At 27.1% G+C, this 21,996-nt stretch overlaps 1 protein-coding gene across 3 annotated transcripts in view; it reads left to right on the forward strand.

The window, feature by feature from the left end:
- Positions 1–21,996, forward strand: part of LOC123259472 (serine/threonine-protein kinase tricornered) — an 89,976-nt gene that overhangs the window by 21,708 nt on the left and 46,272 nt on the right. Inside the window, exon 1 of one of the 3 annotated variants that reach the window (XM_044720010.1) lies at positions 16,907–17,022. The exons of the other annotated variants lie outside the window; for them this stretch is intronic. Coding sequence (XP_044575945.1) covers positions 16,935–17,022 — 88 coding nt within the window. The 5' untranslated portion in view covers positions 16,907–16,934. Of the gene's footprint in view, positions 1–16,906; positions 17,023–21,996 lie in introns of those variants that run through there. 3 annotated transcript variants of the gene reach the window in all.

A 21,996-nucleotide genomic window follows, 5' to 3' on the forward strand; every position in this document is an offset into this window, starting at 1 on the left:
ATTTTTAACTATAAATAAATCCTATCAGTGTATTAATTTGTTATATCGGCTACCTTTTTGGAAGGACTTACCTCCTGAAATAGTAAATTTTCTTACTTTAGAGACTTTAAAAATTAAATTATTTGATTTTCTACATTGAGAAAAAAAATTACTACTCTTGAGAAAATATATTCTGTCACAAGAATATATTTTCTTGTTTCAGGAATTGATCGAATTATTTTTTGTTTAATTCAAGTGAACTTATTCGTTTGTTAATCTATAAAAATTAATGCCAATATTTTATTATCATAAGATATTGATATTTTTTTGTCAAAAAACCAAAATTTATTTTGAACGATTCTTGAGCCAAGAAATTTTTTTCTGGACAAAAATTTTTTTTTCTCAGTGTATTAAGTGATGAATAGTTAGAAATTAGTATGCTGAAAAATAATATAATAACGTGATGTACATAATAATATGATGTACTTTTTTTCTTTTAAATGCTATCTGTTTTATATATTTTAGTAACTCTCCAAAATTTATTGTACTTATTTACGCCTTGGCATTAAAACTAAATAAATAAAAAAATAAAAATTACGGAGAGATTAACGTTTCTTTGGTAATTGTTTAATTTAATTTTGCGGAATATTTTAATCCATAAAAATGATATTTAAAACTTTTTTTTAAACAATCATATTTTTTATTAAAATCGAAAAAATGAAATTTTTTAATGTTTTAAAAATAGGAAATTGTAATTTTTTATAACAATTTTCTAAATTAAATTTAATAAAAATTTACGATTGACATTTTTGTTTACAATTATTAAATAATAATTATATTTTGTAACTATATTATGAAAATCTTTCCACACTTGATAATTAAAATTAAAATGACATAAGTAAAAAGTTATTAAATTTTAACATTGTAGAATCAATTGAGACATTATACAGCTGTTAAAAAGTTATAAAAGTATAGATTTAAAGCCTCGGGGTATTTATATATTTCAATGTCACCTTTAATCCAAGTGACAGTGTAAGGAAAAGTATATTTTTCTCAAATGTCATCGGCTTTTTTTTTATCAATATTATTTTAATGTTGTTGCTTAAATTATCAAGTGGTAAAATATGGGTTGTCATAATTTTAAATGATGTAAGGGTTGTAGAAATTATTAAAGACAAAGTGTTTAGAGCCATGCTTCAATTTCCTGTCGGATCATCAGTTATTAATTACCAAAGTTAAAGCGTCATTTTAGATATGACAGCCGATAACTCAGTGACAAATTATCTTGTAGACCTTGACGGAGTTTAGATTGATAGAAAAATTTATATAAGACAGATAATTTTACTTCAAATTTTTTTATTTATCTATTATTCAAAATAATTAAATATAAATTAAAAAAATAAGATTTTAAATTTCTTCAATTTTAAAAAACTCAATTTATAAAATTCTAACCCGACCAGGGTTTGATCCCGGTTTCTTCTGCGCGTAAGTTTATAGATCGCACCGCTTAGCCACAGTAAATTAACTAAAACATTATTTCATCAAAATTTTGCTATTTAAAAATTATTTTCTTTATTATGAATCTGCATAAAATAAAATAAAACACATAGTTTATTTATTTTTCATAGCAATCAATGGATAAAAACTGCGCAAGCTCAATAAATGCGGCTAATATGCTTCTACTACATTATGCTGGGTGATGAATCATTAATGCAAACAAACGTTCTGTGCACTAAAGTCTAAGACATCTTGAGTTTTATTCTGTGCCTTCTAATCGCGTGCTTAAACTCTACTGTGCTATATATACGGTACACTCTGGTATTACTTAAATAAATTACATATTTATACATGAGTAGCATGTAAATATGTTAAATTGTTTGGTCATCAACTCTCTTTTGACCTCATCATTATTTTATACACGTAAACAGTGTTGTACGTAAATTAACATTATTTTGTAATTTTTTTACTGTTGATTAGTTATTTTTTCAAATAAAAGAAACCTTTTTTATACTCGCTTGCAATAAAAGAGCAGTAAAGTATACTTTTATTATCGATTATTCAAATAAATGGGCAAGAAAAATGATAATATCGATAACTATGAGCTAATAGTATTTTTGTGTCATGACCTAAGATTATCTGACCTAGAAATTATGCCGAGCTAATTTACATAATCAATAATTTAATTCATTTGAACAATTTTTTCTACCGACAAAATTGATTTTTTTTTTTTTACTATTGACGGAAGAAATAAATCGACAAATTAGATTTAGATAAAATTTTTTCCAATTAAGATATTTTATTTTTCCTTGAGACGGGAGTAGAGGAACCGAGACTTGACCACTAAAGAGCATGATATGAAATAAAATTAAAAAATGTTATTTTGAAAATGAGATAGTAATGTAAGTGCCGTTCATAATATAACGGAGTAAGAGCAGCCGCGTGTAAGTGCTAGCGGAACGCGCGGTAAATTATTCCCGTGAGCCATCGTGATCTCCGGTTGTCGAGGTAACTAGGCCGGAAAAAGGGATAAACCATTTACAAACGTGATAAATTAATATTTTGATGTGAGGGAAATCAAAACAATTATAACGCTATTTATCAGTAATGTAACAGCTATTACAAACACGACGTAATTTATTTATATATGCTAGTTTTTAGTTTATGTCGGATTTTAGTTTTTAACAATTATTTTGTAAGTAATTTTGGATTAAAAATTTTTTTGTGAAACTTAGACTTGAAAACTATCGATAAATAAAATTTTGCTTTATTAAATAATGACTTTTGTTAAATTGCACTGTACTTTCTTAAATATTGATATTTTTGAAAATATAAGCTCATCCCGATGTTACACTCATTAAGAGCTTTCATTTGAGTACCCACATGCATTTTTGATATATTTTTCATATATACATATATATAATATATATTTTAAAGATATAAGCTCATCCCGACGTTACACTCATCAAGATCTTTCATTTGAGTACCCACATGCATTTTCAATATATTTTTCATATATACATATTTATAATATACATAAATATATAAAATATATGAAAAATTGATGTGGGTACTCAAATGAAAGGTCTTGACGAGTGTAACATCGAGATGAGCTTATATCTTTAAAAATGTCAATATCTCACAAAATAAAAGGTCATTTCTTAATTATGTATCTAGAGATAGAGCATTTTCGAATTCAGCCTAAATACTTATCATAATAAATTGACTATTGGTGAGAATGATTTGAAACCTTGAAAAGGTACAACTCCAGATCAAGACTTTTCCAACGATACCAAATTAAAAAAATTTTGCTTTATTCTCTTAATAATATAGATAATTAAAAAAAATTTTTAAAATTTTGTCTCCAGCTTATTTGTATAATAAAGTGGATTTTTTCGGTTTAAAAATTATCAAATTCGTAATTGTCGGTAGTCAAATAATCAGTTTCTTATTTCTACATCGAAAATATATGAATCATTTACATTACACTTGGGGCTATTAGTCTTTAAAAATATAAAATCTTAAAATCTTAGTGATTCATAAGAAGGAGAACTATTTACAATGAAAAACATGTGTTTAATATTTCTAATACGTTTCATGATGTTATGCATATGTCTACATTTTAATCTCAATCAAAATCGTCGTTAAATTTTCATACATCATACATAACCCAACCGAAGAACCAGCTCCTTATTAACACACAGAACATTTCTGTATTAAATCGCATTTACAAAATAAATAAATTAACTTAAAAAAATTTTAAACATAATTTCAAATTACGTTCCACATTGCTGACTTAATTTTTTAAGTATCAATTTATAATAACAATTATTTTTTTTTAAAAAACTAAAAAATTATCATCTGCCAGAATTGTCCTAAAACACCGAAAATTATAATTGTTGAGTAAAATTTACAGTTTAATCTGTCAATTATGAATTATATATAGAAAAAAAAGGAATTATTATGTCTCTTATTGAAATAAAAATTTTAATTTAGTAAATCAACTCACATTTTCCAACCGAGTTTTCTATACAATACTTTTCTCTCCGCGCAATCCAACAATACAGTTGTCAGACTTGAGCTTGCCGCATTGTTGCCTTAATTTAACTTTAGATAATACAAAAATCTCTCGTCACGTGATTTAATAACTTTTGTGATTTTGTAACTTCAGATGACGTACTTGTTCAAAAATAAGGTAATACAATATCTATTATATCTAAATAAAATTTTAAACTTAAATTTCCACATAAGTCTTATCTAATAATCAAACTCCACGCTGATAATCGTGTCACTCAGTAATTACTAAAAGTTAATAAATTTAAAAAGTAGGCGGTTAATTTAAATATAAGCATGGTCTTTATGTGTCAACATTTTCCCACAATTTAAGTACCGAGAATAGTATAAGCAGACCTAGTCTGGTCTTCATTTTCTACCCACCTGTTCATTACAACTAAGCGTGATTACACAATGACGAGGAGTACGATAATAATGATGATAACAAAACCGGAAAAGCTAGTGCGTAAACATTATTCACTGATAAAGACAAACGAACATATATTTTTTATTATTTTTAACTTCCTTTTTTTCTTTTTGTCTGTATATAGAATAGACATAGACATAGACATTATTACAGTGTCTGAATAAAACAGCACTAGCACGTATGAGACATAAACAAGTCAATGATCTTTATGTAATTTTATTGCACTGTTGATGTTACATAAGCCCTTAAAGTTATTATCTTTTTATCGGAAGAAAGTATGCATAGTTGTGATGTAATAATAACACCTATTATCCGAGCCATCCGGATTTTGTTAATATTTACATTTATATTAACAGATTTACTTATATTTAAATTTAAATAGATACATTTATCTACTCGATACATATCGCTGATTGATTAATAAGTTAATTTATTTAAAGTTTAAATAAATATGCGCAGTCGAGGTTAAGGAAAATATGTTGATCTTCTAGGTCATTAAATATGTTACATAAAGTGTTGTCGTATGGTAATGAGATGATCTAGGCAAGCTATATAATATAATACACTGTACTATGGAATGTATACTATATTAATGCCGAGATAACTTCGTGTCACGATTTACAGTTTTATTCTATCTAATTTTATTAGAGTCAAGAAAATTATTCAATTTTCATTTATCTTTAATTTAATGGTTAGATATTTTTTATTTTTTGGGTGGGCTTAATTATATTTTTAACTTTTTTTGGAAAAAAGTCTTCAGGGATCGTTTGAATGATTGATCGTTTTGATCGTTAAGATCAACTCTTCAAATTGAAGAGTATTTATGCGGTAATTATACAGTGAAACGATTATTTTAAGGTGTAAAAACATCTAATTGAGATATAGTGATGTAATGACCTCGTTTTTGTTACACTCTTTGCGGAAGAAAAAATTATATGATCCTCTTCAAGCAATAAATCATTAGGTTATTGGCTTTTGAAAGTTATTCGTGACAAAAAAAAATGTGATGGCTCAATTAGAATTTTTTTAGATTATTTTAAATACATAATTGCAGATAGGGATTTGGAGAGTTAATTTAAATTAATTTTGAGCAAAGAAATTTTTTTCTTAAACTAGCAGTATCAAATTTTTAAAAAAATTTGGAAAATCCAAAAGTGCGAGTCATAATCTCATTTTCCATAGTAAAATTGATTAAAATAAAATACAAATTCTTTTAAATCTTTCGTGTTATTGTCCACCGAGAAAAGAAAAGAAATTGTAAACGAACCTTATTTACATAGATATAGATATACAAACGATTAGTGAATTTTTAGTTTATTGCTAATTATAAATAAACTACATTGAATTAGACCGTGATCTTCGAAAGGACTTAGTTTTAAATCATACTGAAGCGTATAAAAAATAAATGGACTTGATCAGTTAAGTTTTTCGGCAGTTATCGTGACCACGCCAGTTTTCATACATACATTTGACAGCCGGACGTCCACGGAATAATTTTTTAAACATTTTTTTTATTTATTTAAAAAGCAAAATGTCTTTTAAAAATGTCACAAGTGTTGAAACTAATGTTTTTCCATTACATTTATGAGTAAATATTGTTCTAAAAGTGCGATAGAAAATAAATACAGACAATTTTAGTTCAAGAAATCGTTTGATTTTTGGAAGGCGAGTGTAGAGCACAACCTCATCCGCTTCGCTTATGAGGCGTGCAAAATTAGTTTAGTAATTTATTAAACTAAAAATGAATGTTAAATCAGCTTCTTCAGGGAGTCTAAAATATAATTTTTATTTTATACCTTAATACCTCAAAATTAATTCTCTTATAAGGAAACGATTCTGTGACCATGCGCCACCTGTTGGAAATTTTCAACACTACTTTTAGTCAAAAAATTATAAACGTGCATCTCAGAGAATTTTTTCACGGGTTAATTTAAAATTAAATTTACTAGTACAAATTTTACTAGATTCTACTATAAAAGGTAAGTGTAGAGCACAACCTCATCCGCCTCGCTTACAAGGCGTGCAATAAAAAATATCTATTGTTATTTTTTGAGAATTGCGTTTTTTGTTAAAGAACTCAATTGCATCGCACAAAAATATAATATTATTAAACAAAATTTTAAAATCTCTCAAGCTAAAAAAAACGAGTTCCAAGACAAAAAATCCTTAAATCAACACAACCGTTCTCTAAAATAATTTTCTTCAATAAAAAATTTTTTCAGTGTATAAAAATTTACCTTTTAATTTTTTTGACTGAAAGTAGGACCGGAAAATTCTAATTACCACATCTAAAAATTTTTCTTGCCATTGTTCTTCACTATAACAATATTTCACACCCATTTAAGTTAAGATAAGAAACCATCAATCACCTCTATTTACTTATGTACTGTACTCTTTACCCATTATTGCCCACCTTTAAATCCAACCCGTTGTTTTTATTGTTTTTCCACTGGAAGTGTGCAAACACCAAAACCAGTTGTTGATAAACAAAACAAAAGTCAAAATTTTTAAAAATAGATATGAGTCAAGTCCACTTGATACAAGTTAAAGCAATTTAACCTGAAGGTGACTGTAAATCTGGACTACATCATACCTACATACACGTATATATAAATATTGTTACATGCCACACCTAAACTTGTACATGACGTATCATACCTATAGATATACAACATATATCAACATATACCTATATAATAATAACTTAACGCAATATATCTATCTCTATGAATGCCAAGAGACAAAGATCGAGTTTCCACGACCGAAACCTCAACTGTACTTACGCGAGTTACGTAGGATACGTGGGAGATATATCGGCCTCGAGAGTAGTCTTAGTTAAGAGACGAACGACGTTTCATTTTATTTTGTGTGGGAAGTAGTGTACTGTGTACTGTGTACTATATATTATATATTATACTTACATTCTGTGTATAATAGTAGTTTCCTCTATACTCGCGGATAATACTTGAGTTGAGGCCTACGTAAGAAGGTGTACAACATATATTGCCTGCAAGTCCATATACGTTAATATATATACAACATATCACATCCACAATCGTACATCCTATCGTATAATACCTATTGCACTTACTTTTTTCATTACGGAGATAGATATATTCTAACAGACACGGCCCCTTTACTTCTGCTGCATTACACTGAATTGATATGGTTGCTCATAACTCCTTAGCACCCGTGAATCTCTAGTTACTACTTACAATACTATTATAATTACACATTAGACATAGTATGAGCTAACGATAGTCTATTGACTTATTTCACTTGCATTTGGCAATTATTAGGTTGATATGTTAATAAAAACCCGGTTCTATTCACGCCCACTGAGCTCACTTTTTATTACTTGTTAGTTTTTCAATAATGGATAATTGCAGACTTGTTCTATTGTTTAATTTTTTATACCTTTAATTACGGATTTAAATTACAAGAATTTATTCAAATTATTCATATGTGGTGCTTTATTATTAGAAACTAGGATTGGTTAATAAATATTTAGTACCCAGTTGTTCGGCTATTAAATCTATATACACAGTAAAAAATTTTGCGTCATTTCGTCAAAAAATTTTGTGTTAAGTATTTATTACTTTTCCTTTATTACAAAGTTGATGTGAAGTTTTCATTGTTGTCGCTTTTCGTTGCTATGGTGACTACTTTGGCAACGGTTACTATAACAACGGTTACCATAGCAACGGTTACCATAGCAACGGTTACCATAGCAACGGTTACTATGACAACGGTTACTGTAGCAACAGCTACCATAGAAACGGCTACCATGGCAACGGTTACTATGATAACGGTTACCATAGCAACGGTTACTATGATAACAGTTACCATAGCAGCGCTTACTATGTCAACGACTACCATAGCAATGGTTAAATATTAATGAGTAAAATTTGTAAAAATATTGATTAATCAATTTGTTGACAATAAACATTTTGACAGAAACGCGCAAAGCGCGTTTGATTTTCTAGTATGTGTAAATTTAACATTTATTCTGTTAAATCAACACAAAAAAGTGTTAAATATTTAAAATACAAATTTTTAACACTAAATTTTTTGACACATTGACGCAAAATTTTTTACTGTAGATTTCAACATCTGGAAATATTTTTTTTGTTCATTAAAAAAATTTCTCTTTGATAAATCAATTTTTAAAGTTAAAAATAAAAAATTTTTTTGTAAAATTCTTTTTTTTTTAGCTAAAGATAATTTTAAAAAATTATTTTGATGGGGTAAAAAAAATTAAAAAACTTTCAATCAAATCATAAGACGCTTTTTATTCTGTATTTTAAACAAATTAAATATTAATATTCACAGATAATCTCGATGATAATAAAAATTTCTTTAATTTTTCATTTTTTTAATTAACTTTCTAGGAAATATTTAAAAATTCAATGATAAAATTGAATAAAAACTGCTTTTTATATTAAAATAAAAAATTAAATTCTTTATTCCAAGCAAAGCTTTATTATTAACTATTATCAAAAAATTTCTATTGTAACAATATTAATTCTTCCTTCTGAATAAATACTTTATTGTTAATAAATCGCAAGAGGATTTATATGAAACTGATAAATAAATTCAGTATTTGTATAAAATATTTACTAAATAGCCATATTCGATAAGTCGGATTATATTTAAATCGAATGAATGCAGTATTAAACTCTAAATAAAATCGAGGACTTAATTTTATCGCATAGGATCAGTTTTTATTGTGAGATTTAAATTAATTTTTCTCTAAAAGCTTTTATATGAATTAAAGTAATTTTTTCTTTTGTTCTTATTATTATTATTATTCTAGTCTCGAGAGATAAAATTTTTTATCTTTTTAGTTTAGAGAAGTTAATGTTTTTTCAGTGTTTAACATTTGTCATGTCTATTGCGAAAATTTATTATCACTTTGTCGATAATAAAACTCATACAAGCAAACTTATCAAACAATAATACTTCAGGAACTGAAAATTTAAAATCACAAGAGTTAAATTACAGAAAGTAGCAGAGTAGAAAGTGAATAGAATATTCTCTTGATTAAAGAATGCTCGAATGATTTTTTTTTTTATCAATTAATTAACTTAAAAGTAAACATTTCTTATCAAAAGAAAGTTTTTAAAGTGAAAAAATAAATAAAACTTTCATTAAAAATATTATTTGAGTAAAAAAAAATTTTTAATCATGCTCGTAAATTTTTTTAGACACTAAAGATTTTCTACAAAATTTTTATAATAGATTACATACCATTCGACCATCAGTTTAGCGTGAAACTCATAACATTCTTAATAATATATATTAAAATATAAACATATTATTCATTGCAGTAGCGGAAAATAAGGAATGATAGTAAAGTAAAATATTTAAATGTATTACCAACATTTGTTAAGTATTCATGACTTCTTCAGAGCTATACAATAAATTACATTTCAATTATAATTATTGCACACCTCAAGCGTGAACACTTGAAATGTGCTTTATGATCGCTTTTAAATTTCTCGCTGATTTATTCATGTTAAATCCATTCTACACTCTTTCCAGTACACTGTAATAAGATAAACGATGTACATTTATATATTTATCAAGAATTATTTATAAAAAATTCTGATATTAAAAATGACACGAATTTTTTTAAACTGATCAATATCAATTAGAATTAAAGTACCATAAAAAACCTCTGATCTTTTATTACTCAATAAATTTTTGACAGTAAATAAATCAAAGCATTAAATTTTCAGTCTGTTCGAAATAAAATCTGTGATCTGTCAATCTCAGATTGAAACAATCTAAACATTGTTCTCATCACTTGAATTATGTTATTTAAAAGGAAAAGAACTGGCATTACATTCTTTGTTCAGAATCCTCTGAAAATTTATCATTAAAAAAATATTCTTATCCTCCAATTAACTTTGTTCTCAATTCCTTTTATTTTTTATTTTCTACTTTATTCTTACGGTTTACAATGTAAGACTGGAAAAGATAATTTATATTTTGATTTTACTGCAATAATTTTTGTCGCAGTTCTTAATCATACTCGACACGAACGATTGCGCCTCGCTCGCGTTTTTGCTGTCACGCGATTTCGCGAATCTAGTTTTCTCTATACTATTTAGACTGCAGTAGTGGTTTATAGAATGCATTATTGTAAAAAGTTAATCATTATGCCTAAAATTATTATACTGAAATATTTTTAATAATAATAATGATAATAATGATAATCATAACTAGCAACCTAGTCACTATGTGACTGTCTTAAATTGTAAACTTAAACTATAAATAAATAAAATTTTGCTTTATTAAATAATGAATTTTGTTAAATTGCACTGTACTTTCTTAAATATTGACGTTTTTAAAGATATAGTCTCATCCCGATATTACACTCATTAAGAGCTTTTATTTGAGTACCCACATGCATTTTGATATATTTTTCATATATACATATTGGGATCCTTAGGATAGGCGTGGCTTAGGTATTACGCCTCTGGTATTCAAAAATGAACTACTCAAAGTAGGCTACACATGTACACATGTGTACAAAATTAGCCTACCTTGAGTAGTTACACTTTGAACCGCTAGTTAGCATATCAAAGTTCTAAGTTTCCCAATATATATAATATATACAAAAAAATGATGTGGGTACTAAAATGAAAGGTCTTGATGAGTGTAACATCAGGATGAGCTTATATCTTTAAAAATGTCAATCGTTCACAAGATACAAGGTCATTTCTTAATTATTGACATTTTCGAAGATATAAGCTCATCCTGATGTTACACTCATCAAGACCTTTCATTCGAGTACCCACATGCATTTTGATATATTTTTCATATATATACATATATATAATATATATAAATATATAAAATATATGAAAAATTGATGTAGGTATTCAAATGAAAGGTCTCGATGAGTGTAACATCAGGATGAGCTTATATCTTCAAAAATTTCAATTGTTCACAAGATACAAGGTTATTTCTTAATTATTGACATTTTCGAAGATATAAGCTCATCCTGATGTTACACTCGTCAAGACCTTTCATTCGAGTACCCACATGCATTTTGATATATTTTTCATATATATACATATATATAATATATATAAATATATAAAATATATGAAAAATTGATGTAGGTATTCAAATGAAAGGTCTCGATGAGTGTAACATCAGGATGAGCTTATATCTTCAAAAATTTCAATCGTTCACAAGATACAAGGTTATTTCTTAATTATTGACATTTTTGAAGATATAAGCTCATCCTGATGTTACACTCATCGAGACCTTTGATTTGAGTACCCACATGCATTTTGATATATTTTTCATATATATACATATATAAAATATATATATATATGAAAAATTGATGTGGGTACTCAAATGAAAGGTCTTGATGAGTGTAACATTAGGATGCGCTTATATCTTTAAAAATGTCAATATTTCACAAGATACAAGGTCATTTCTTAATTATGTGTCATAAAATTTGGCTTATTCTCTTAATAATTTAGATTATATTTTTCTATCTATAATAAATGTATGATATCAGCCGGTTATTATATTATGTTATATTGAAAACTCTTTTCATTAGATTCGATTTATGTAACACGACAATGTATACATATACGATCCTGTTCTATTAATTAAATAGACAGGTATACACGTGTTGGTGTTGGTATTGGATGTTGAGTTCATGTGAATGTATATATGGTGTATAGTATATAGAGTACGAGCTATGTAATTGTAATATACGTACTCCCCTTTTCGAAAGTCGGTCACGAGCTCGGTCGCCGACCGTATAGCGGACCATCGCGGACAGCCCTGTTGTTCACTTACTTGGCCCCGGTTTCCTTGTTACGTTACAAACATATTACGATTAGATAGAGAACTATTTCAAATTGAATCTGCTAAATATCTTTTTTACTTCCAACACTTTTGTTACTTTCTTGTTGAAATTCCAAGTTTTCCGATTAAATTATATGATTACTCCTATATATACTATGACAAATGGAAAATATTACTTAATAAATTACAAAACACCGTTACCGTTCGTTACATAAATTCTTGTTATTTAGTTTTCTTTGGTAGTAATTTAATAACAAGAGAGATCAGGAATTTTATTTTATTTTTTGGTAATTTAAAATTAAATTAATTAATTTAAAATTTTTTTCATGATGAAAAACATCGTAAAAGAAGAAAATAAAGATTTGAATAGTTTTTTTTGCCTTCAAAAGTTGGAAAAAATTTTGGCTTTTATGTTTTTGGATAAAATTTTTACATTATCTTTTTTTGATATTTTTAAAATATTTTTTTTTGAAAAGTTCATAAAAAAACGAACAATTTAAAAAAAAAAGTTGAATATCACAATTTTTTTTAAATTTGTAAAATTGTAATAAACTTTTTTTTTTAAACTGTTGATTTTTTTAAGTATTTTTAAAAAAAAATTAATCAAAATTTTCCCAAAAAAATTTTGTTCAAAAAAATTAAAATTAAAATTATGTAAATAATTTTTTTTTTTTTTTTTTTATAAAATTCATATTTATATCAAAAAGCAATTAAAATTAAATTGATATTGACATTGAACTGCTCTTAAGTATTTTTAGAATGTTCTGATAGATATATTTAAAAGTTTGAAATAATAACATATACTTTAGGTTATTTTTTAATGGAAGTGATAAAAATATTACATTAATTGTTGATAAGGTCATAGGGGAGCAAGATTAAAGTACATTTTATTAAATTTTATAAAATATCTTTCCTTAATATTTACGGAATTTATTTTTAACAAAAAATAAAAACTTAAAAATTTATAAGGAATTTTTTTTACCATTTATTTTTCCAAATTAGTTTCAGAATAACGAAAAAAAATTTTTATGACGCTCGTAAGTGTTGCAGCTGGTAGTGTAAATTTTGAACCGATGTACTGAAAGTTGTTTTTACGATCCTCGGGTCCATTTGCGCTGAAAACTAATAAAAATAGCCTTGTTATTTATAATTCGAAAAAAAAATCGATGCTTGATTCAAAGTTCTCGGTGAAATAATTTTTTTTTAATTTTTCAACCCTCTTAAAAGGAGTTTGAAATATCGACTGGTAATGGGAAAAGACGTCAGAAACTTTAGGAGCCTTAAGAATAGTGAATTGTAAGAAAACTCGAGTTAAGATTCTGTAAATTTAGAATAGACTGATTTGGAAATGATTATATAAAGTTGAGATTAATTGGGGAGGATTGATTCACTCTGAAATACGTGGGAGTATTATTCTTTGGTAGAAAAAAGACTGGCAGTCTGAGTGGAAAGTGATTTCTCAGAAAAATGTAATGAACTAGTGAAAGAAAAAGAAGTAAATAGAAAAATAATTATTAAAAAAAAGAAAATACACAGAGTGTACCGTACGTACTGAGAAAAAATTCATCCGTGGGTAACTCTATGGTTCACGGTTCGAATTTAAGTCAGTTGAGTGATTATTTAATTAAAAAATTTAACAAAAGGTTGCTTTTTGACGTTTACAAGGTTGTTGTTATTATTATTCAAGTAATTTTACTCGGGAAAAATAATTTAGATCTACAGAGATTAAGATCTCTATTTAAACCTACATAAATTTTATTTTAACTGTGTAGATCTTATCGGCAAGCTTAAAAACTGTCCAATTATCAAATATTAAATTCTAGGTTTTTTTAGAGGACGAGAATGCACAATAAAAAATTTTTTAAAGGTAATTAATATTAAAAGGTGACAATTGTAGTGTTCCAAATATCCATAATGAAACAAAATTGCATAATTATTTTAAGTATGAATATTAAATCTCAATTATGAATAGTAAACTTTCTTTCAACAAGAAAACTACTATGAGAAATTTTTATTTCTTTAGTTAAGAAATAAAATTGTTAAAAATTTTTTACAAATTAATTTCCATTTTTTTATAAGAAACCTTCTGTTAGTGTATAAATCCATGTTATTAAGACAATAATTAAGAAATGACCTTGTATCTTGTAAACTATTGACATTTTAAAAGATATAAGCTCATTCTAATGTTACACTCATCGAGACCTTTCATTTGAGTACCCACATCAACTTTTCATATATTTATAGATATTACATATATTTATATATGAAAAATATATCAAAAATGCATGTGGGTACTCAAATGAAAGCTCTTAATGAGTGTAACATCGAAATGAGCTTACATCTTTAAAAACGTCAATAGTTGAAAAAGTACAGTGTAATTTAACAAATATCTTGTGAACTATTGACATTATTAAAGATATAAGCTCATTCCGATGTTACATTCATCTAGACCTTTCATTTAAGTACCCACATCAATTTTTCATATATTTATATATACTATATATATATATATATATATATGTATATATGAAAAATATATCAAAATGCATGTGGGTACTCAAATGAAAGCTGTTGATGAGTATAACATCGGGATGAGCTTATATCTTAAAAAATGTCAATAATTAAGAAATGACCTTGTATCTTGTAAACTATTGACATTTTTAAAGATATAAGCTCATTCTAATGTTACACTCATCGAGACCTTTCATTTGAATACCCACATCAATTTTTCATATATTTATATATATTATATATATGTATATATGAAAAATATATCAAAATGCATGTGGGTACTCAAATGAAAGCTCTTGATGAGTGTAACATCGAGATGAGCTGATATCTTTAAAAACGTCAATAGTTAAGAAAGAACAGTGCAATTTAACAAAATTCACTATTCAATAAATCAAAATTTTAGTTATTTATATTTCATGAATCACGGCAGTCAGATAGTGACTGCAAGGTTGCTAGTAATCACAAAATTACGCAAGATATTAACGTGGAAAAATGATCAATTTAATCTCCATTAATTCCCTTAATAAGCGAAGTAACCTTTATATCCGATACTTGAGGGATCTGGGTTCGATTCCCACCCAGGGTCTTTTTACTCTAAACTCATTTATTTAATTAACTTTACTCAGTAAAAATTAATCATAAAAAAAATTATGATTAATTGTTATAAATTTGTCACTTAAGTAATTCCAAGAATCAATTGAATTATTAATAAAACTACTCAACGAAAATTGATTTTTTATTGACATTTCTTAAAATCTTCCATTAGTTGTCAATAAAACATCAATTAGCACTTAAAGTAATTGATTTTTACAGATTATCGCTAAAACAAAAGTACTCCAATTATCTTGAAATATTTTTAAGTGTTTTGATATTTACTGCATATCAATAATAATAACCATCTAATAAAATTCTTAATTTACGTTCCCGAGCTTAAATTAAAAGCAACAGTATAAAAAAAATTTAATTAACAGTGTAGAGGAGAAAATGGTTTTAATTATTCAATTAAATCCAGCAAGTGTATGCCGAGGTTGATAAAAAGTAACGAAAATAATTAAAATGACAACTAAACAATCTAAAATCTAATGTCCGTAAATGAGACCGTAATTGCAAAGATAGTTGATACGAGATTGAGGCTGTAATTAAGACACGAGTCAAGATTAAAAGTCCGTCCAACCGGTAGGGTAAAAATTATATAAAAAAGCTTTGAGACATTGAGGTTTTATATATATGTGTAATAGTAGAAGAGGTTTAGTTGTAGAATAAGAGAATCCTTTTCTCCTTTCGACGATACAGTTAGTCGACACAGCTACTCAGGAAGTCGTTTCGCGCTGATGACGCGCCATTCTCGATGTTCACTCAATTTCCAATGAAATATTTATAAATAAGTAGAGGATAGCATTTAAATATTTAAATCTGTTATTACTCAGTGTCAAGTTTTGATTCAGCTCAATGGGTTGCATTAAAATAACTTTTGTTTGTTAGTAAATAAAATATATGCTGAAGAAAAAATAAATTATCATGAAAATTCGCTGGATTGTTCAGCTGTTCAATTAAAATTTAATCAGCGATAAAACACGTAAGAAAATAAAAATCTTTTTGGATTTTTGAGTTGATTTTAATTTAATGCAGTTACAGTTAATGCATGCATTCATTGCTTTTGCTTATTATTATATCCAAAGTGAGACAAGAAGACAGTTGGAAAAAAAGAAGGGGCCTGAGTCCCAACCGATCGGCCGTGTCCAACGTTGTCTATTCTTAAATCCAGTCAGTAACGCTCGTGCAATTCACCGAGTCACTCATCTGTCACTTTACTCAATATTATTTCCGCAATATCAGACTAAATGTATATAAGCTAGCTAATGGATAAATGACCCGAGAAAAAACCTCTATGGATAACACTGCAAATTTCAAGTTGGATCATTTTTTTATTTTTACTATTAAAATAACCGCAGTAAAGTGATTTGCTACGCCGAAAGACCTTGGTACGCTTGGTAATTTCTTGAAAAAAATTTATAAACATAAATAACCGAAGTTACAAGCTCTGTACTGGTGTTTTTAAGTGTTTCTTACTTTATTTTTTTACTACTATTGTATCTTTTTTCGGAGTAGTCAATAACTTGCTGGATAAATGTTTGGTCCGGATGTTTTGAAACCGATTTGGTCCAAGATCTGCAGGATGTGCGGATATATTACTTGTGCTAAATCTTACCTCTCAGGTTAGTTTTTTTTTTAAGCGTGATTAATTGACATACAAAATTTAACAAAAAAACTAGAATTGAATTTGCGCGCCTGAATATAGAGTTTACATATATTTTCATGCTTATAATTATATATTCGACCAATCACATTACGAATAAATTAGCTTCAATATTTACTATATCTTAATTCTTATCTCAATTTTATATTAGGATTAAATTGCATGCCTCATAAGCAAAGCGGATTTCTTGAACTAAAATAATAGAATGTTATAGTAGAATCTGGTAAAATTTGTACTAGTAGATTCAATTTTTAATTAACCCGTGAAAAAATTCTCTGAGATGCGCGTATATAATTTTTTTACTAAAAGTAGTGTTGAAAATTTCCAACAGGTGGCGCATAGTCACTGAATCGTTTCCTTATTAGAGAATTAATTTTAAGGTATTAAGGTATAAAATAAAAATTATGTTTTAGACTCCCTTAAGAAGCTGATTTAACATTCATTTTTAGTTTAATAAATTACTAAACTAATTTTGCACGCCTCATAAGCGAAGCGGATGAGGTTGTGCTCTACACTCGCCTTCCAAAAATCAAACGATTTCTTGAACTAAAATTGTCTCTATTTATTTTCTATCGCACTTGTAGAACAATATTTACATAAAAATGTAATGGAAAAACACTAGTTTCAACACTTGTGACATTTTTAAAAGACATTTTGCTTTCTAAATAAATAAAAAAAATGTATAAAAAAATTATTCCGTGGACGTCCGGCTGTCAAATGTATGTATGAAAACTGGCGTGGTCACGATAACTGCCGAAAAACTTAACTGATCAAGTCCATTTATTTTTTATACGCTTCAGTATGATTTAAAACTAAGTCCTTTCGAAGATCATGGTATAATTCAATGTAGTTTATTTATAATTAGCAATAAACTAAAAATCCACTAATCGTTTGTATATCTATATCTATGAAAATGAGGTTCGTTTACAATTTCTTTTCTTTTCTGCGTAGACAATGGTGCGAAAGATTTAAAAGAATTTGTATTTTATTTTAATCAATTTTATTGTGGAAAATGAGATTATAAGGCGTGCACTTTTGGATTTTCCAAACTTTTTTTAAATCTTACAGAAAAAAATTATCAAAAATTTTGTAAGAAAAAATTAGTCAATTAAATTACGGCAAACTCTTAGAAAAAATGATTAAATTTTTTAATTAAAAAAAAATTGATGGAAATAAATTACAAATCAAGTAAATGATTAATTACAATCACTTGAGAATTTTGAAATAAAAAACTTATTCTTTATCATCCATGATTTATTTTAAGAAGATAAAAAAATTTGATTTATATCCAGTCAATCTGATAGTAATTATTCTTTAATTATCAAGTCATTCTTAAAACTATGAATAAAAATAAAAATTGAGAGAATTGAATGTTAAAAACACAAAGCCTTTGGCATAAACGTATATTTTTTATCTTTCCCTAAAAATATGCCAGTATGAAATTTAAGATAAATTCAATAGTCGGTATCTTTTGAGGATGAGCCAGCGAAAAATGCCGGAGAAAGCAAAAAAAACTCAAGCTTGAAAAAAAGCCCGGTGGCGAAGCGTGAGAATCACGATTGTGATTGATTCGAGGCTTTGGGATAGATTTATAAGAGCTGACATAAATATATATCCGTATATCTATGTAGGCATCGCCTACTCATACATTAATACACCTCTGTATCTACATAGATAAATACAAAGTACAACAATACATAACTGCAGTCTTTCTCTCCGGCCTATTGGCATCATGCCCGTTTAAATTCCTGGCAATTTTCCTTAACCTCATCTCTGCATCTATTCACCATTGCTGTTACCATTACTACTATTATTACTATTAATATAGATTTTTTTTATCGTATAAATGCATGCATAAGCCTGTCGGGTAGCGGAGCGTCAGAGCCGCATGACTGATACTCAGAGGAGCTCAGTTCAAATCCCAGCGAGGTTCGATAATACTTTAGGAGCTATAAAATTTTATTTTTCTATTAATTATAGGTTCTTAAGACCGCAATAATAATTTTTTATTGTTAATTGTTAATTTTTTTATAAAAAAAAAACATTAATCTATATTAATAAGAGAATAAAAAAAATTTTGTGGCCAGTGTATTTAAATGATAAAATGGGTTTTTATGGTTGAATTTAGTATCATTAGTAAGGTCTTGATCTGGAGTAGTGTCTTTTCAAGGTTTCATATCATTCTCTCCAATAGTCAATTTATGATGATAAGTATTTAGGCTGCATTCGAAAATGCTTTATCTCTAGAGATATAATTAAGAAATGACCTTGTATCTCGTGAACTATTGATATTTTTAAAGATATAAGCTCATCCCGATGGTACACTCATCAAGACCTTTCATTTGAGTATCCACATCAATTTTTCATATATTTATGTATATTATATATGTGTATGTATGAAAAATATATGAAAATGCATGTGGGTACTCAAATGAAAGCTCTTGATAAGTGTAACATCAGGATGAGCTTACATCTTTAAAAATATCAATAACTAAGAAATTATCTTTTATTTTGTGAAATATTGACATTTTTAAAGATATAAGCTCATCCTGATGTTATACTCATCAAGACCTTTCATTAGAGTATCCACATCAATTTTCCATATATTTATATATATTATATATGTGTATATATGAAAAATATATGAAAATGCATGTGGGTACTCAAATGAAAGCTCTTGATGAGTGTAACATCGGGATGAGCTTATATCTTTAAAAATGTCAATATTTAAGAAAGTACAATGAAATTTAACAAAATTCATTATTTAATAAAGCAAAATTTTATTTATTCATTGTTAACAAGTCCCAGGAGTCGCATTGTGACTGGAAGGTTGCTTGTTTATATTAGAAGCGCTTTTTCTCGTATCCTGACTTGACCCCCGATGAAATTTAGGACATCGTGTCGCAGAGGGTAGCCTGAGGCTCACAAACATCCGCGGTAATAGTAAAATAACATCAGAGCATAGAGTACCAAGAAGAAGAGTTGTCCGTACCGGGAGAAACCAGGTCGAGGCCAAGGGTCAATTCTTCAAGCGAAAATTATCTTTATAAGTGTAATGTTGCTTTGTGGTGGGTGTATGTACAACAAGTATATGTGTAAATGGACATTATCATACGTTCATAGTATATAGAGTCATTCTTGATACGTATATGTGTATCATATAACGTATTATAAACAACCACCCACCTATGCCCTTTATTTTTAATGCCCAACATTTTCTGCATAACACTACTTGAGTTTATTAATGTCAAGGTCTTGACAACTATTTTTTTTTATTTTTATTTTTATTTTAGACTGTCGTTAATATTAGCCGAGGGAAAGGCATCGTATCACGTTTACATTGTAGTGTTTAGAGTCCAAACCTGTTTTATTTAATTTATATTTATATTTATATTTATATTTATACCTAATGTAATGCTTAGGAGTATAATAATATCGGTTATTAATTATCTTAGCTTGAGGACCTTGAAAATTATTTATTTCATTAGAAAAATAATGTTTTTTTTCGTTAATTATAAAATTTCTGGTTTATTTTTAGACAGATTATTTTAAATGTAAATATTTATTAATATTATTGTTAATGCGAACGGAAAAATTGTCTGAAGCCTTGAGGAAAAATTTAGCAAGAAAGTTCTTTAATTTTTTCTGCAATATTTTGCCAGTTATTAGAGTATTAAAATAAATAGAGTATTGTTTATACAGAATGTTGGACACGGGAAAGTTAAACACGGAAATGTTGCGAATTAGAATTATATTTTTACAAGTACCTAGAAATAATAAACAAGCGTATGTTAATTATTACGAAAGTAGCAATGTGACAAAACAATTGATTTTCATCGTTGATATTTGTTTATCTTGTTTAGAACAATTAGTTTGCTCAATTACTAGTAACTAGAGCTTTTTAAACATTATTTATTATTTAAACAATTGTGATTTGTATTATTATTACTAGCAATCTTACAATCACTATATGACTGCAGTGACTTGTGAACGATAATAAATAAAATTTTGCTTTATCAAATAATGAATTTTGTTAAATTGCACTGTACTTTTTTAAATATTGACGTTTTTAAAGATGTAAGCTCATCTCGATGTTACACTCGTCAAGAGCTTTCATTTGAGTACCCACATCAATTTTTCATATATTTTTTATATATACATATATGTAATATATATAAATATATGAAAAATTAATGTGGGTACTCAAATGAAAGGTCTTGACTAGTGTAATGTCAAAGTAAGTTTATCTTAAAAGTTTATCTTAAAAAATGTCAATAATTCACAAGATATTTGTTAAATTGCATTGTACTTTCTTAACAATTGACGTTTTTAAAGATATAAAGCTCATATAGCTCATATATAAAGCTCATATAACGCAGATATAAAGCAGATATATAAGCTCATCCCGATGTTACACTCATTAAGAGCTTTCATTTGAGTACCCACATGCATTTTCATATATTTTTCATATATACATATATGTAATATATATAAATATATGAAAAATTAATGTGGGTACTCAAATGAAAGGCCTTGATGAGTGTAACATCGGGATGAGTTTATATCTTTAAAAATGTCAATAGTTCACAAGATACAAGCTCATTTCTTAATTATGTATCTAGAAATAGAGCATTTTCGAAAGCAGCCAAAATACTTATCATTATAAAGTGACTATTGATGAGAACGATATGAAACCATGAAAAGGCACAACCCCAGGTCAAGATTTTTCCAACGATACCAAATTTAACCATGAAAACCCATTTTATCATATAAATACATTGGTCACAAAATTTTGCTTATTCCCTTAATAATATAGATTAATATTACAATTATAACATTTAAACTGCATAATAAAATCTCTTAGCCTCGTTCCATTTTTCTACTAAGAACAAAAAACTTAATTTTCCATACTGATAATTATTACAATAAATAA

Source organism: Cotesia glomerata, linkage group LG2 (genome assembly GCF_020080835.1).
Source record: "Cotesia glomerata isolate CgM1 linkage group LG2, MPM_Cglom_v2.3, whole genome shotgun sequence".
In the NCBI taxonomy this organism is placed as follows: Eukaryota; Metazoa; Arthropoda; class Insecta; order Hymenoptera; family Braconidae; genus Cotesia; species Cotesia glomerata.